This window comes from Hypoxylon fragiforme (genome assembly GCF_022984875.1).
Source record: "Hypoxylon fragiforme strain CBS 206.31 chromosome Unknown GGS25scaffold_4, whole genome shotgun sequence".
Taxonomy (NCBI): domain Eukaryota; kingdom Fungi; phylum Ascomycota; class Sordariomycetes; order Xylariales; family Hypoxylaceae; genus Hypoxylon; species Hypoxylon fragiforme.
The window spans coordinates 3,615,510-3,630,869 of record NW_026054759.1 but is presented as its reverse complement, the minus strand read 5'-3'; the positions used below and the strand labels follow the sequence as shown (position 1 = coordinate 3,630,869).

General features: G+C 49.2%; 6 protein-coding genes across 6 annotated transcripts; 3 read left to right on the top strand and 3 right to left on the bottom strand.

The window, feature by feature from the left end:
• Positions 1–29: 29 nt before the first annotated feature.
• On the bottom strand, positions 30–2,534 carry GGS25DRAFT_256557 (uncharacterized protein). The gene has a single exon (XM_049257240.1). The coding sequence runs from the start codon at positions 2,272–2,274 to the stop codon at positions 298–300; it is 1,977 nt and encodes a 658-aa protein (XP_049118308.1). The 5' UTR covers positions 2,275–2,534; the 3' UTR covers positions 30–297.
• Positions 2,535–3,836: 1,302 nt separating this feature from the next.
• Positions 3,837–4,770, bottom strand: GGS25DRAFT_521135 (uncharacterized protein; the record flags this gene model as incomplete). The annotated part of the gene is made up of 3 exons (XM_049264000.1): positions 3,837–3,849; positions 4,087–4,141; positions 4,212–4,770. 3 exons carry the CDS (start codon positions 4,768–4,770, stop codon positions 3,837–3,839), a joined length of 627 nt encoding a protein of 208 aa, XP_049118307.1.
• A 326-nt stretch (positions 4,771–5,096) lies between these two features.
• On the top strand, positions 5,097–6,324 carry GGS25DRAFT_256521 (uncharacterized protein). Its single transcript, XM_049257239.1, has 2 exons — positions 5,097–5,617; positions 5,724–6,324. Exons 1-2 carry the CDS (start codon positions 5,423–5,425, stop codon positions 6,129–6,131), a joined length of 603 nt encoding a protein of 200 aa, XP_049118306.1. The 5' UTR covers positions 5,097–5,422; the 3' UTR covers positions 6,132–6,324.
• A 208-nt stretch (positions 6,325–6,532) lies between these two features.
• Positions 6,533–8,237, top strand: GGS25DRAFT_488395 (uncharacterized protein). The gene is made up of 3 exons (XM_049260816.1): positions 6,533–7,280; positions 7,391–7,448; positions 7,997–8,237. The coding sequence occupies exons 1-3, from the start codon at positions 6,863–6,865 to the stop codon at positions 8,001–8,003; spliced, it is 483 nt and encodes a 160-aa protein (XP_049118305.1). The 5' UTR covers positions 6,533–6,862; the 3' UTR covers positions 8,004–8,237.
• A 3,103-nt stretch (positions 8,238–11,340) lies between these two features.
• On the top strand, positions 11,341–12,603 carry GGS25DRAFT_531215 (glycoside hydrolase family 43 protein; the record flags this gene model as incomplete). The annotated part of the gene is made up of 4 exons (XM_049265472.1): positions 11,341–11,709; positions 11,770–11,926; positions 11,991–12,022; positions 12,091–12,603. The coding sequence occupies exons 1-4, from the start codon at positions 11,362–11,364 to the stop codon at positions 12,601–12,603; spliced, it is 1,050 nt and encodes a 349-aa protein (XP_049118304.1). The 5' UTR covers positions 11,341–11,361.
• A 767-nt stretch (positions 12,604–13,370) lies between these two features.
• GGS25DRAFT_521131 (uncharacterized protein) lies at positions 13,371–14,246 on the bottom strand (the record flags this gene model as incomplete). Its single annotated transcript, XM_049263999.1, has 1 exon — positions 13,371–14,246. One exon carries the CDS (start codon positions 14,244–14,246, stop codon positions 13,371–13,373), a length of 876 nt encoding a protein of 291 aa, XP_049118303.1.
• Positions 14,247–15,360: the final 1,114 nt, after the last annotated feature.

Below are 15,360 nucleotides of genomic sequence, written 5' to 3'. Positions count from 1 at the left end.
TTATGTTCACAGGATTTTATCGAATGTGATGGTGTTCGATATTTATGAACTTGGTCATTTTCCTTCCTGATTAAGTACATAAAAATACATGATATTATGCTGCGCTACGTAAGGGAGACCCAGCGCTACCATACCCAAGAACAAGCATGGTTGCCATTCATTTTACCTTTTTTCCCAAAATACCTATGTAAAACTGTAAAAACGAGATTTTAATCCAGGATTATAAATATAAATATACATAACAACGTCGATAATAAAATGAGATACCCAAGTAACGACCTAAGGAGGTGTACTGGCTTATGAATTTTGAGGTTGTCTCTGGAACGTCGTGGGAATGCGAATGGTCAATTGAATCCCATCCGTCGTAGACTTAACATCCAGAAATATATCCGAAGGACTTCCACCTGTGTGAGCATTTACTTTCGGCTTAGATTCTTCATTAGATTCATTCTTCTCTTCGGTTTGGGAGTCGCCTGTTTTGGACCTGTTCAGGAAAGGTGCTAGATTGCCATTCTTTCCGGCCTTTTCATTGAAACGACCGATTATATTCCCATCCGAGTCGAGAATGTTTCCATCGTGATCAACCTTCAGACCCCCGAGAACATGATCAGGGATATCAGATGGGGGTGGTTGTGGATTGGTAAAGTTTTCCGACACATATCCAATGAGTTCCCCCCTTTCTCCATATATCTCCCCATTGTCAGAAACCTTTCTACCAACCATGGCAGGAAGGTCACCCGTGGCGTGACCGAGCACTTTACCGGAAGCATCTACAATGTTCCCGACGTCGTCGACTTCGTTGCCGCCCAGGTTTTGGGCGAGAGTCGGTAGATCAAGAGGTGGTGCCATTCCAATGGGTGTCACTTTTGGAATCTTCGGGATGGGTGTGATATTGGAGGAGGGAGAATGTACCGACGGATCTAAAATTTCTTCTGGCGGATCTTGCGACGTTTCGTCTGAAAGCTTTGGCAATTCATCTACGCTGGGTAGACCGTCCGTACCAGGTAGGTCGGCAGCGTCGCCTAGACCAGCTTCGATATTACTCGCATCAGGCTTGTCTAGTGGAGGGGGGCTGCTAACAACTTTTTCTGGACGAGGAAGTGGTATTTCAACTCGCCGTTCAATGTGCGCAGGTTTGCCCATGTTGTCTATAACATGTGTATTGTCAGGGGGTTTCGGTGAAGAAGTCGCAGACTTATGTTCAACCCCATTTGTAGCAGCATGATTAACTCCATTCACCTTGTCTTTTGCATTCGACACTTCAACTTGCGCATTTTTAGAAATACTAGCTGTATCTGGTTTACCCATGGTATTGGTCGGCATGGCGCCCAGGCTTTGGTCTTCGGGATTGCTAGTGACACCTTCCGCCTCTTTCGACACACTTGCAGGTTTGGGTGTTGTGTCGGCTAATTCTTCGTCTTGGTCCAAATCCTTCGCGCCTGCTAACTCTTGTAGCTCTTCAGTATCTGTGTTCTGACCACTAGCAATCTTCTTTTCGTCCGCACCACCAGCAGACTTTGACTTGGGGTCACTATCAACTAGACCAATAGCTTCTTTCGTTCTGTCGCTGGGTGAAGCCACCAAAGCGTCGTCTCTGGGTAGTTCCTGTATTGTATTAGGGGTTTCGCCGGCTTGGTCGCCTACGTAACTCGTTTCTGCGACTGGATCTTCCGTTCCCTTGTCCGAGTTTCCACTGTTACTTGTAGTGCTTTTTTGATCATTCGGGGTCTTTCCAGTTAGTGCTGTTATGAAACTGCTCATTTCTGTATTTCCCTGATCAAGAAAGTATTTGGCAATGTCGGTCGGGGAATTCAGGGAGTCGGTGGGATTTGAAGGACCAGGAAGACTGTCGGTCGATGGACTGAGAATTTCTCGAGGTTTACCAGCAATACTTTTGAATGCGCTATACGACTTGTCCGAGATGTCGTCTTCCTTTCCCGAACTACTAAAGGCGCGCTGTGTCGCCTCTGATGACCTTCTTGAGAAAATTCCCGAGCGTTCTGTATTCCGACTTATAGTTTCAGTGGGAGTAAAAACCGCATGAGACTGAGCACTTGACGGTGTCGGGGTGGTGGGTCTCTTCCTCACAGGAGTAGGCATCTTCGTCTTGCTAGAAGGCTTAAAAAGCTTCCTTGGCGGTGTTTGCGGATTCATCATATCGGCCATTGCCAACACATAGAAGCGAATACGATTGGCGTGCAAGAAAATGAATATGACAAGGTATATTACCAAGATAATGTGGTAAAAGAGGTCGACGGTCAGCGGAGCCAGCATCCATTCACCATCAACTAACTCTAAAAATATCAACCTGGAACGCAACGTCACAGACGTCACAGTAGGTCACAGTAGAATTCGCCTATGAGATTCCCGGGATGTCATGAGATGAGATTGACTAAGTGGAGGAATGAGAGCATAAACTCTAAACGTGAAGCAAAAGAAGTTTAGAACGAGGTATCTCAGGCGAGCTATGCAACTATTTGGTACTAGGGACTAAGGAACCTCCCTGCTTGAGTGTTTAGTTGCTTACCCTAGGTAGTTGCAGGACTCGATTTTGTAAGTGACCCAATTGCTTCATTCCACCTCACTTACGTCATAGGGGGGAGTTAAGGGGGGGTAGCTAGCAGCAGATGCTTCAGCTAATCGCGATTTCAGTCGGCCATCAATGTTAGTTACATGGGTTTGAACAGGGATAAATCCTCGGAAGCCAGTTGTGGTTGGTTGCTTGGGGTTGGTGGCTGCATTGCTTCGTAATAGTGTAGGCTGTGAAAGAAAAAAGGAAAGCTATTACTATAGATAGTATATTTCGTGTTCCCTTGGTCTTCTGATGCGAATGTTGAAGATAGAGCGGGGCATTTTGTCCGAGATGACCATCTCAGAACAGGAGAACATGCTTTCATGCAAGATTCCAGAGTTTCTGTAATATCGTAACTTGTAGATGTGATATGGAGCATGGACATGGAGCTTGAAGCTTGGAGCTGTGCCGGGAGAACCGGTCCACGGCATGACATGCCGCAGCACATTCTAGGTCTCGTGAAGACATAAGCCAAAATAGATGCGGTCGACACCCGAAGCGGTACCATTCCGTCGTATGTTCCTTTTTGGGTGGTGTCACGACATTAATTGACTGTCTTATATGCTTCAACTTCTAGGATTCCCATGTTGTTTTTTGGCTGCCGGAAATTTGGACAAGGGTGACATAAGTGACAGATGGAAAAAAGTTGGAAACTGGGAAACTTCAATAATTAACTGGGACCAACTGGGGCTATGTACCTAGGTACTCGTTGATTTGTGGCTTGAAGCTGTGGCTCACGCATTAAAGTCATTGCACTGGTGCCTGCAGGAACGCTAACGAACTCGGAACAATTTCCGTGAGCATCGTTTTCAAGGTTTAAGGTTCAAGGGTCAAGGTTCCCGTTCTCCACGATCTACTTCAATCTGTTCTACAAGTTACTCCATACCCTAGGTACCTACTAAGTACCTAGTATCTAGTAGTAAACTATTTACATTCAACTATGTATTCTTAATGCAAGATCTGTAATGTAGGTATGTACATACAACAATTATATATCTCACACTATTATAACCCTGTCATCGTTCTCCTAATTATTAATCCGTAAAGCCCATTGTGGTAGTCATCCAACAATATCAGCATGCAACTCTTTGCGCTACCCCTCTAAATGCAAATTGACCCCTCAACGCCAAAAACGAAACCAACGTAGAACTGAATTTGTGGATAAAGATGATGTGACGATAGGTATCACTGCTGCGGAATACCCCGAATCGACGTCCGAGCCAATATTCCGGCACCTTGCATAACACGACTCGTAGCAAGAGGCTCACAGCCCTTCACTATTATTCACTGTTAGCAGCAAGCAATGCTGTTAGTTACTATGTCATTCATTCAACTATCACTTTGGCAGAGGTCAGTTAGAAAGGCCTCCAGCGTATGTCCAACACAAGATTGCGAATGTCTTGGTGATAGGCAGTACGGCAATGCAGCGTCCCCGGACAAGGGTCGCATACCCAACAAGATGAAGAAATCAAATCGTGTGAGAATAGATCAGAAACGAAAAACGGAAAACTTACAAGAGTGACAAAGTCAGATCACCGTGGATCCTCGCTTTCAACGTAACTTCGACTTCTATAACAAGTACCTGCATTAGCATAGCTCTACACCTGTAAGGCTTATCTGGGCAAAGGTGATCTCATACCAAGATTCAAGTCGAGTCTTAATTTCAGCGGGTTCTTCCCACCATCCGCTTTGGCAGGCTGTGGCATTTGCTGTTGCTGTTGCTGCATTTGTTGCTGTGGTTGGTACATTGGTGGAGCTTGACGTTGTTGTCGAGGTGCTACTTGTTTCTCGTAGTCGTTGTCTTGTTCACTATCTAGATACGTCGGTTGGTTGCGGCGACGTCTTCGCGATCGACTCGGCTTTTGCGACTCAACACGCGTTGTCGGCTTAGGTTGTTGCTTCTTTTCGGGCCTCTCAGGTTGAGGTGGAGGTTTCTCATCCTCATCTTCGGATTTTACGCTGGGTTCAGGTTTGACATTGGGTTCTTTTGATGCCCCTCCATCTCCCTGATTGGCTCCCGGGTGTGGCTCGCTCTGATCACTACTCGGGCTCCTCTTCAATTGCCCATTATCTTTATCTTGCGATTGTGGTTCCTTCTGCTCCGGCTGTGGTTCTGGTGGTGGCGTTTTTTGCTGTGGTGCTTGCTGCTCCCCATTTGCACCTGGTTGCTGGGGCGTTTTATCGTCGTTTGATGCCATGATGTTTTAGTGCGATGATGACTTAAATTGATACAGTTATTGAATATTTACTCTTTAGAAAGGAAGGAACAAATATGCGGAATTACATGATAATCCACACCCGCAAAGGCGGCGCTCATGGTTGTTTTATTCTCCCTCACTTCGAATTAACATTTTTTGGTCTATGGTACATAAGCTTCAACTTGTTGTGACGCAATGGGACAGGCTCGACTTGAGTCGTAATCCAAATGGAACTCTAGCCCCTGCGTCTTAACCCCAGCCGGTATTAAACCCCCTGTTGTCTTTTACATGTCACCAATCAACAGAATGGTCTGGACACCATGACTTGCTTTGAGCCCCCCCGTACCCCATCAAGGATGAAGTCATGATTTGCGACTAAAAAAGATATACTTAGGAACAGGAAGTCCGCTTCCATTCGTGGCTGGAATCCTTAGACTGTAATAGGGCGAGAGCCAAAGTGTATGTGGCGTGTGTTCCCCCATTTCATCATCTGAATCGGTTCCAACGACTGCATGACGAGGCTCAAAACCTGTTTCGGAACCCCACATGCTCACGTCTCCCTTTGATTGATCCCCCCCTTTACGTTCAACACGAAAGATATTCCAAGTCGTAGTGGAGGATTTAGGTGCTGTAACTCTCAATCACGAGGCTTATGGCTCTCTCAACTCTTGGGTTACTCACGGTCGGTGCGATACCGACGGTCATCGGCGTTGCTGAAGCAATTGACGCCCAAAAGAAGCAGAACCAGCAAGCGAAGGAGAGAATCAAGTTCAAGTTGACGGCCGAGTTTTCACATGATGGCACATCACCACCACAGAATGCATCCGTAGTATTCAAGAACAACAAGGTAAGTTTAATTCCAGTTTATCGTTAAAAGTGTGACTTCTGGGGCATATTCAGAGCTTCTAGCCTCGCTTGGATTCCTACTAACCATGCCTCTAAATTGATGACAGCTCTACCTAAACCACCCGGCTTGCCCAGTGGACGGCTATCCGTTTAACGGGTTCTATTTTGGGTACCCGGGCCCAGAGAACCACCAGGGGCTAGTGGCGCCCATAGCGGATGATCCGCCAATGCTTAACTGGATCTACGCTGACAAGGACACGGGGCTACTACGTCACGGATCAAGATCAGAGAGTGCCGGTCACACCATTGGCCCCTGGAGTTGGACAGAAGATGAGGAGTGGCTAGTACTCGAAAACGAGCAATACTTCGTAGCAGTCCAGAATGAGGAGGGCACATGGAATGTTTACTACGACAAGGAAGGAAACTTGGATGAAGTCTTGGATTGCGACGTGGTAGATATAAATCTGCACCGTGAGCTTCAGCTTGGCGTATCAAGCCGGTATACGAGAGATTAGGCAGCTGAGCCACCTCAAAGTTGTCGAATATCTTGGATAAAGAAAGGGGAATCTGGGTCTGGGAGATGGTAGGATCTAATAGTGGCCTGATAATAAGCTGTAACTAGTTACTTCTAATATTACTATCAAATGCTTTATGTGCTTGGTATGCTTAGTCTGCAGTTAACCTTTTCTTAAGTGCACCTAATAATATGGCCTTCACACCCTCCCTTTGTCCATACCCCTGTAAGATCGGGATGTGGTCTCGTACGGATAGGGTGGGAGCTGAAGATCGACGTGGACTCTGTGGCTTGACGTCAGTTAGTCCAAGCCACCCAACTGCGGAGACCCCCCATGGTCCCGGTATCAAAGCAACGAGGTGCTGACGGCGGCGTCAACGCATAATTCTTTAACGTGATGAGCACACGCAAAAGGTTCACAAGCGCGCGAAATCAGGGTTCTAGACAGGGTCATGCATGGATACATCCACAGGCTGCCATCAAGCGAGACAGTTTCCCCATCCAGGCCAACTAGTGACGTACTCTCTCCAAATATGACATGTCTAGATCTTTGTGGATAGCTACGATGGCAGCTCTCGGCCGGATGATATGTAAATACTCTTATCCATAAGTAGTGTAAATCTGATTCAACTTCCTCTTTATCTTGCTATCTAACTATCTTGATATCGTACTTCTAACACCTAAGAGCTATCTCCATTATCAAACACATAACCCATATCAACATATCCCATCATGTCGTCCTCCAGCCCCTCAGGAGCATCCCAATCCAAGTCCCGCCAAAGCCGCCGCCGGAGTCGCAATCAGTCCCGACAGGCAACCGCACCCCAGCCCGATGTCCAGGAGCAGCAATACTCCGACGAAGACAGCGCCGGCGAGGCACCCCCTCCACAGCCCCAGCGCCGTCGACGCCAACGCCAGCAGACGCAGACAATGCAGCAACAGTCGCAGAGCGGCGGCGGCGGCCCTCTCGGTGGTATCGGCGGCGTGGACCAGATGCTCCCCGTCGGCAACGTCGGCGAGACGGCGAACAACTTGACCAACGCCGCAACGGGAACGCTGGGGAATGTGGCCGGGGGCGCGCTCGGCGGCGGCCAGCAGGACAGCGGGGGCGGGAAGTCGGATACGCTTAAGCTGAGGCTGGATCTGAACTGTTAGTCTCGTTCTCCCACGCGAGCGAGCTCAGGGGTTTTTGCGCTCCTGAGACATGTCTCGCACCCTTGGTTGAGAGACATCTTGCTGATACTGATACACGCTTCATAGTGGAGGTCGAAGTCACGCTTAAGGCACGCATCCACGGTGACCTGACGTTAGCTTTACTGTGAGTGTTCCCCCCACGTTTCTTTTACCCGTCTCCCCTTCCCCTTCCCCTTTCCCTCTGCCTCTGCCCATTGCCTTCACACATACCCGTAACATTGCATGCTCCATCTACATAGTCTTCCAACGCTGCATTTTTCTACTGTCTGCGCCATAGCATAGAACTTTTACATACATATGTCCTATTCCTGTCGCCATATATATCTTCCTGTACAAGCTTTGATTCTGATGCGCTTTTCAAGGGACGGCGCTTGAGCATCACGATCTTTGTGACGGAAAGGAAAGAGAAAAGAAGGGAAATATAATAGAATTGGAACGTCTTTTTGGCAAGGGCAAGACAAGGATGGATTACATGTACACAATACCCGGGACGGACATTTGGACTGCTGCTATTACTTGATTGCATAGATTCGATTCACTTATATCGATCGTTTTGCCTACATTTCCTTTTTTTTCTTTTTTGTCCCCCCCCCTCCCCCTTTGGATTTCACAGTCATTTATTATCGCCTCCCCCCGAGACGGTTGGGAAGAAGAACTCGCTAATATTTTTAGCAACTGAAAGAACGATGTAATGGCACTTCCAGCACATCACGCCCTATTCATACACATACATACAGTTTTTTCACTTGTTCATATATCGATCGTCTCGGGGCGTTAGTTTCCAAAGGGGGTCGGCTGGGTTAAGGGGGTTGCATCGGGAGGTTAAATTTGGGGCTATTTATCAATGGCTTTTTCGATTACTGCGCGATAGTCTAGAGTATTAAGGGCTTTGAAGAAAATCATAATAATTAGCAATGTTCATAGATAATTACATTACTTAATCAAATTTACATGTATATACATGTGATACTAATATATTTACATCCTCAATGTCTCGTTGCCATAGCAGTGTGGTGGAGTAGTGCCATCGTGGTTAGTGCTAGAAGTACTCCTGTGACTGAATGAATCTGTAAGAGACTTGCACATGACGTCTCAGCAAAGGCTCTACTTTGAATGGGTCCAATGCTATCATTCATATCTCCTTACTGGGAACCTTGCGATCCTATATTACCGCTTTGCATAGCCGCCTTGCATAACGAATCCGGAGTGCACTTATACGTGAATCACTGTAAATCAGCAGCGCACCATCTACACAGTGCACCAACTCCATCACGGATTCTCGTCAAGGTAGATATCGGGTATACCGTCACATTAAATGTACCAGGTCATACCACAACCCTGTTACTCACTCCTCCAAGATATTATCATGGCGCGCTTGATGCCTAGTGCGCAATATGCCCATCTACCCGAGTACCTATCAACTCATACCTACCTAGTCCCATCTGACCGGCTAAACGTCACGAGCTCTAGACCTTCAGCCCATCCGGTAATATCCTGACATTGAGCCGGCGTATATAGTGAAGGCTAACCAATAGCAGGCTGAATTCTCGCAGATTTATCCATGTGCTTTCTGGGTATTAATGGGATCTCTGTGACAGCGGAAGGAGGGAGGGGGCTTCATATGCGTCTAGCATATCCAAGATAATATACCGCCTCGCGCTTATTAACCGAGTAGGGGGGTTGCTGCAGGTTGATAGATTGAGGTAGAGCACGAGGCACGACGCTTGCTCTGGGGTATCTGGGGTAGAAACGAGTCCTGTCGGTAGGGCACCCGAAGCCAAGCCGCGCTTCTCGAGGCAATGAGTAAACTTATCCCAACTCCCAGGTACGCATGGCCAAGCCTCCCACGGCGTCACTTGGAAAGCAGGGCACACCAGACCCGTTCAATAATATCTCGTCATCAGTATTGGCATCTTAGATGCTGTTGCTTGGCTACACATGGCTCACAGAATCATCTATCTTGTCTGGGCTTGGGCAATACCACGTTTCCGAGCGTGGAACTTCCATCTAGCGCGCTACCTTGGATCCGGCAATGCAACCTCTTGCGCCTATTCTGTCGTCCCGAAGCGCCAAAAGGGATCGAATAGGCATAGCACTACCACCCATGCGCGTGAGACTGATCCATCCGTTCCATCTACGTAGCCCTGTGCAGCTAACACCAGTACTAGGTGGTCACGGACTCTGTACTCCTAGCTAGTAATCTACCTAGTAAGTGACCGTATAGTGAATACCATCCATAGTCGATATATGCCCACGAACCAGTCTTTCGGCGCAATATCAGATGATCAGCGTATCTAGGTTGAGCGGGGGGATTAACCTCCCTAGGACCGGAATGATGCGGGTCGTTTTTGATATAGAGTGAAGATGGCCAAGTCGTTATGCCATAATTAACAGAGCCCCCAGCCATGGCCGTGGGTCGTGATATCTTCATTCATCCTTTCTTGGCTTCCACTGTGCTCTTATAGGCATCTGGAAGTGGTCACTACCATAGTCAACCCCTATATATCAGTGATTCACGAATCCTAGGTACCAATCTCATACTAGATGAACACGCCACTATACCTACCTTCGACCGACTGCCGCCGTCACTGTTAGTTGATTCTTCTTCGACCACGTCAGGCTGGACGCTAGAAACTCGTGATGCATGGGAGCAAATCTGTGATTCCGGGGTACTGGCTTCTCTCTACCGGAGCGGCCACACACGAGAATAAAGCGAGCCGAGCCAGGCTTCACTCGTTCCTGAGACTACCTATCAAGGGCATTCTCAGTCAATAGTGCGGGTGGTGTACCGAGACTGAAAAATACATTCGTGAGCAATTCTTACCGGAGCAGACACGTTTCAGCATCTAACTCTCATGCCCTAGAATACGTGTCATGCACGGTGCACCAATACATCCATACGCCCATACATCCAGACAGGCACAGGCCTAAAGTCGACGCAGTATGTCGATAATGTACATCACCCCAGCGCCGGAGGTGGCAGCTGCCATGGATGCATCAGCCGCCCGTCAAACCCAGATCATGACGAGCATCTTAGGGTTCATGGTCGTGTGTTGCATCCTTCTTGGGGTGTTCTTCCTCCTGCATTTCTGCAAGCCGCTGGTGAAGACGAGCACGGGGAGATCAATCGAGTTACCGAGTAGAGACGAAGAGATTAAGAAGGATTGGTGGATTGACGCGGACGATAACGATGTTGAATAGGGGGATGTGGAACGTCATCGGGTTGAAGGGGGGGCATTGCGGGAATGGTGGTTGACTTGAGGCCTTAGGGGGGGGGGGGGGATGTGTATGAGGACGTGAGTAAAACCTGGGTATTGAATCAAGGCATAGACCAAGCTTGTCCCCTCCATGCTAAGGATTTTAAGAACTAGTTAAACAATCGAAATTATGTCAATGCCATCATATCCGATCTTCTTCCCTCCCATTCGCACGCGTCCAGAAAACCTATTTTAAACTCGACGATGTGACATGCTATTCGGTAAACATCATGCTCTCAAAGCCCTGCAGTCCCTAGTCAGGGGACCACATGCCAACCCGCCAACCCTCGTAGCCCAAGGCCAAGCTACGAATGGACTACCCCATACCAAACCCCCATATTCTTTTAAAATGCGACCATTTATTATGGGCACGCGAACATCATTCGTGCGGCAACGCTGGCCATGTTTATGTTCTAGCCCAGGATTCCCCACATCCGCGACACGGCGTGCGGAGCTTTAGCCATGAACGTACGACGTATGTATGTAGTTAGGTGGGCAAGGCAAGGCAAAAAAAAAGCTAAGCAGCGCAAAAGGAGAAAATCAAGGCTAAAGGGCCGGGATGGTAAGGGCCATCGCGGCTGCAGATTGGCCAATTCGGATATCGATCCCCCGAACCATCGCCAATAGCTATATAGTACAAATATGGCATCTATTCCCTCGTGTAGGTGTAGGTAATAGGTTGTGAGAACTGAACCGGGCTCGTGGAATTTCGACTTCAGTGATCTACCTACCTAATCCAACCCTTCCTATCGTTAATAGCTACACCAACCAGCCGCAAGCATGTTCTTCCGTCGAGTGCTTCAGGCCATCACAATTGGCGCTTGTGCCAGCCTCTCCTTAGCCAACCCGATTGACCTGAATGAGCTAGGTCTGCAACCTGAGAAACGGGCAGATCCGAGTCTTGTCGGGTATCTGGGGGCCATCTTTCTCGGTGCAGACCCTTATGTCTACTTCTACCTCAGCAACGGCAACGACCCGCTCTCGTTTAAATCGCTGAATGGCGGCCAGCCTATCCTCCGCCCAACAAAGGGAACCGGTGGTGTTAGAGATCCGTATCTGGTCCAAGGCGGGGGGGCTGAAGCTGGGAAGAAGTGGTACATCATTGGCACTGACCTGAACATCGCCTCGGTGAGGAAACTGCTCTGACCTACGTCGTATTGGGAATACCTTCATCTAACAGAGTGGTAGACAACCTGGGATGCGGCGCAGCGAACTGGCTCAAGGGGTATCTTCGTCTGGGACACCAGCGACCTCACCACCTTCAGCGGCGAGCGCCTCGTAGAGGTGGAAGATGCCAGCGCCGGCATGGTGTGGGCACCCGAAGCGATCTGGGATGCCGCAAAGGGTCAGTCGAACCACCAATCCCCAGACTCAAAATGTTGCTTCCACGAATACTAACAAAACTCCAGGCCAATACTTGGTCCACTGGGCGTCTAAATTCGTACGTCATGCCTCCCTCCTACTTCCTCCAAGCCCCAAGCACTCAAACTGACTGGCCATTACCTACAGTACGCCGCCTCCGACACAGCCCACACCGGCTCCCCCTCCAACATCCGCATCCGCTACGCCTACACCAGCGACTTCAAGACCTTCAGCGCGCCGCAAACCTACATCGACTACGCGCCGACCAACATCATCGACCTCGACATCCTGCCCCTCGACACCGCCGGCAAGAGCTACCTGCGCTTCATGAAGGACGAGACCGCCAAGACCGTCTTCCTCGAGTACACGACGGGCGGGCTGTTCGGGACGTGGACGCGCGCCGGCGGCAGCAGCGGCACCATCACCTCTGGGGTGGAGGGCCCGGCGGCGTACCGCGACAACAAGGACGATGCGAAGGTGCACGTGCTGCTGGACTTCTACGGCGGCGACGGGTACAGGCCGTACGAGAGCACGGACCCCGAGGCCAACCAGTGGGCGGCGAGTGCGAGGACCGCGTTCCCGAGTAATCTGAGGCACGGCAGTATCTTGCCGATCAACCAGACGCTGTATGATAGCTTGAGCGCGAAGTGGAGCTCGTGAGGAGATGCTTGGATAGCTATGTGCAATGGTCTGGGTTGGTGAGGGGAGGGCTCACTGACACATGTATTTTATTGATTGATGGATATAACGTTAAATGATATTGTTACCTAAGTCAAGTCTTCTCAGCTTTCTAGGTGCCTAGGTACCTACCTACCCATGCCTGCCTACCTATGTACCCATATCCCTAATACCTAGTAGTACCTTACAGCCCTGGAGGCAATTACCTACCTGGGCACTTAGTAGTGTGATAAGAGCCCTGGAGTGTAAGATCTACTGAGCTCCAAGGCTGTCTGCATTTACCAAGCACCTCTACTGGATACTACGAGAACCAGTGAAGACTTAAGCGATTCGCTTATATAATAATATTAATTCGCTTCCTGCCTAGGTGCCAGCCTAGCAGCATCTACGTTCAACGTAGGCAGTTCCCTAGCCTAGGGTTCCTGTCCAGCAGGTCACCATCCCTATGTAAAACAAACGCTGATGATAATATCCCCTATCATAATGCATATCCCTGGGTACTTCCCCTGTACCATTTCCATATTCCCATGCAGTACCTGTAACTCCATATCCCGCTGTAAAAATGCCCATGAGCCGCTGTAAAAATCAAAGATACCTAAAAGGTCACACGCTGAAAGAAGGGCCAGCCTCTTTCCCAGTATCGTCTCGTCCGCTACCCAACCTTAGCCTCCAGGGCTCCAAGGCTCATGCCATGTCTCATTTCCCATATCTCATCCGATCATCAACTCCCTTTCACACCACCAGCACCATCACTGCACCTCCCGGAACGAGTCAATCTCTCTCTCCAACGTCCCAATCTTCTCCGCCATCAACAACAAGCGACCCTTCTCCTCTCGCGACGGCTCCCCGCCCGCCTCCTTCATCTCATCAACGCTCTTCTTATACTCCGCCCACAGCCCATCAACCCTCATCTTCATAGCCTCCAGCTCCTTGGCCTCCTCGCCCGTGTCCGGTCTCGCGAAGCGGCACTTGGGGCTGAGGTGGCGCCTTGCGCCGCTGCCCTCGGGCCGGTACGTGTCGAGGTAGGGGCCGGTGTTCGCGTAGCTCTCCCACTGCGCGCCGAGGCTGACGCCCGTCTTGGGGGTCTGGCGCGTGCGCGCGATGCGCCACGGCCAGAAGGTGATGGGGCCGCGCGAGCTGCTGCTGCTGCTGCTACGTGAGTGCCGGCGGGAGGGTTCTTTCATGAACTCGACGGGGTTGCCGGCGGCGTCCAGGTCCACGTATATGTGGGCCGACAAGTTGCAGTCGTAGATGCCGCTGCCGAGGCGCACGGTGATGTGCATGTCGTCCTCTTTCATAACCCGACCAGCGGGGCCGTAGAGCTTCTCGCCGTCTTCGCCGCGGGCGGCGGTCTTGGAGTGGCGCTCCTTGATTATCCAGGCGTGAGTGAGGCCGACGGACTTGGCTGCCGCTCTGGCGAAGTTGTTGTGGGACCAGATCATATCACGATCGATCTGCTCCGGAAGGTTCATCCAGAGCACTAGGGGGTCACTCTTAGTGCCCTTTCCATAGACGCGGTTGGCATGACCGAGGATCATTTCGTATTCGCTTTCTTCGAACACGTTCTTGCACGGATCGCTTGGTGTTGGCATTGGCTGGCCAATGGCCCATTCCTCGTTTGACATGTTGGATACTTGCGCCGAACCAGCGGCGTTGATAGGATGTTAGAGTTGGTGGTCGCGATGGAAAGACTTGCCAGCAAGTCGGAAGATACTTTCATGAATCAGAGATATAAAAACATTCACTGGAGACTGTGAAGGGTTTAGAAACAGGAGAATCGCTGTTTCGATTGATATAGGTGACGGTTTTCTATGTAGGCTATGTAGGTTCAGGTTCGGGGAAGAAGAGAGAACAGAGGAAGAATGGCTGAAGAGGAGGATGTTTATATAGTTGAACCTCTCCCCACTAAATCAGCACGAAATCACCTGGAGTTCCTATATACACGTTGCCATGGCTGTAATTAAGGTGTCGAAGGCATCTGGGGAACTTAATCAGCCTTGCTGATCCTCGAATATGTCCATTTCTGGCGAGGTCTGGTACAGTAGGAATAGATGAAACTTATATCAAACGAGTGATATATTGTGTACCAGGTTATGATTGAACCTTAATCATTCTTGTAGAGGTCGATAAATGGTAAGGGGTTACTTATATAATCGATGGCAATGAAGGTCGATTCTGCCTACCTGCTGGGGTACCAAGGTAGGGTAGGTAAATAGGGGTAGACGACCTCATAAGGACCCAAAGCTGAAGAACGTACTAAGGTACAGTGAGAGCCTAGTACACACATGTATTCTAGTACCTCAGTGATCTTGAATTGACATCAAGCAAAGATCAATCATTTCAAGGATGTATCCAGTGGACTTGGTACTACCTAGTAAGTACACACATGTGGTGCAAGGTAAGTCCATATTGCCATTCATAGAGTAGGATCAATGACCACACAGGTATCCCTACGAGCCAACCTGTTAGGTATCAAGTATGTAGTTGAATTTCTATTCATGTAGCAAGTATATCTCGAATTATTGTCGACAGTCTTTCACATGGTCTCTTACGAAGCTAGGTATCTACCTAGGTATCTACCATATACCTTAGTACTACTCTCTAGGATGTTAGCATGCTAGATCACTTGAAGATACTTCCAAGGTTATATTTCTACCTTGTAGGCCAAAGACAGCTACATTTTGATAATACGAGTTGTGAGAAAACGCCTACCTAATGGGCGCTCTCGAGAATCACTAG

Excerpts from the sequence above, each read along its gene's own strand:
- GGS25DRAFT_488395 (XM_049260816.1), top strand. The coding sequence starts at position 6,863 with ATGTCGTCCTCCAGCCCCTCAGGAGCATCCCAATCCAAGTCCCGCCAA. Across the intron at positions 7,281-7,390 it reads GCTGAGGCTGGATCTGAACT|TGGAGGTCGAAGTCACGCTT; the intron begins GTTAGTCTCGTT and ends CACGCTTCATAG.
- GGS25DRAFT_256521 (XM_049257239.1), top strand. The coding sequence starts at position 5,423 with ATGGCTCTCTCAACTCTTGGGTTACTCACGGTCGGTGCGATACCGACG. Across the intron at positions 5,618-5,723 it reads TAGTATTCAAGAACAACAAG|CTCTACCTAAACCACCCGGC; the intron begins GTAAGTTTAATT and ends AATTGATGACAG.
- GGS25DRAFT_256557 (XM_049257240.1), bottom strand. The coding sequence starts at position 2,274 with ATGCTGGCTCCGCTGACCGTCGACCTCTTTTACCACATTATCTTGGTA.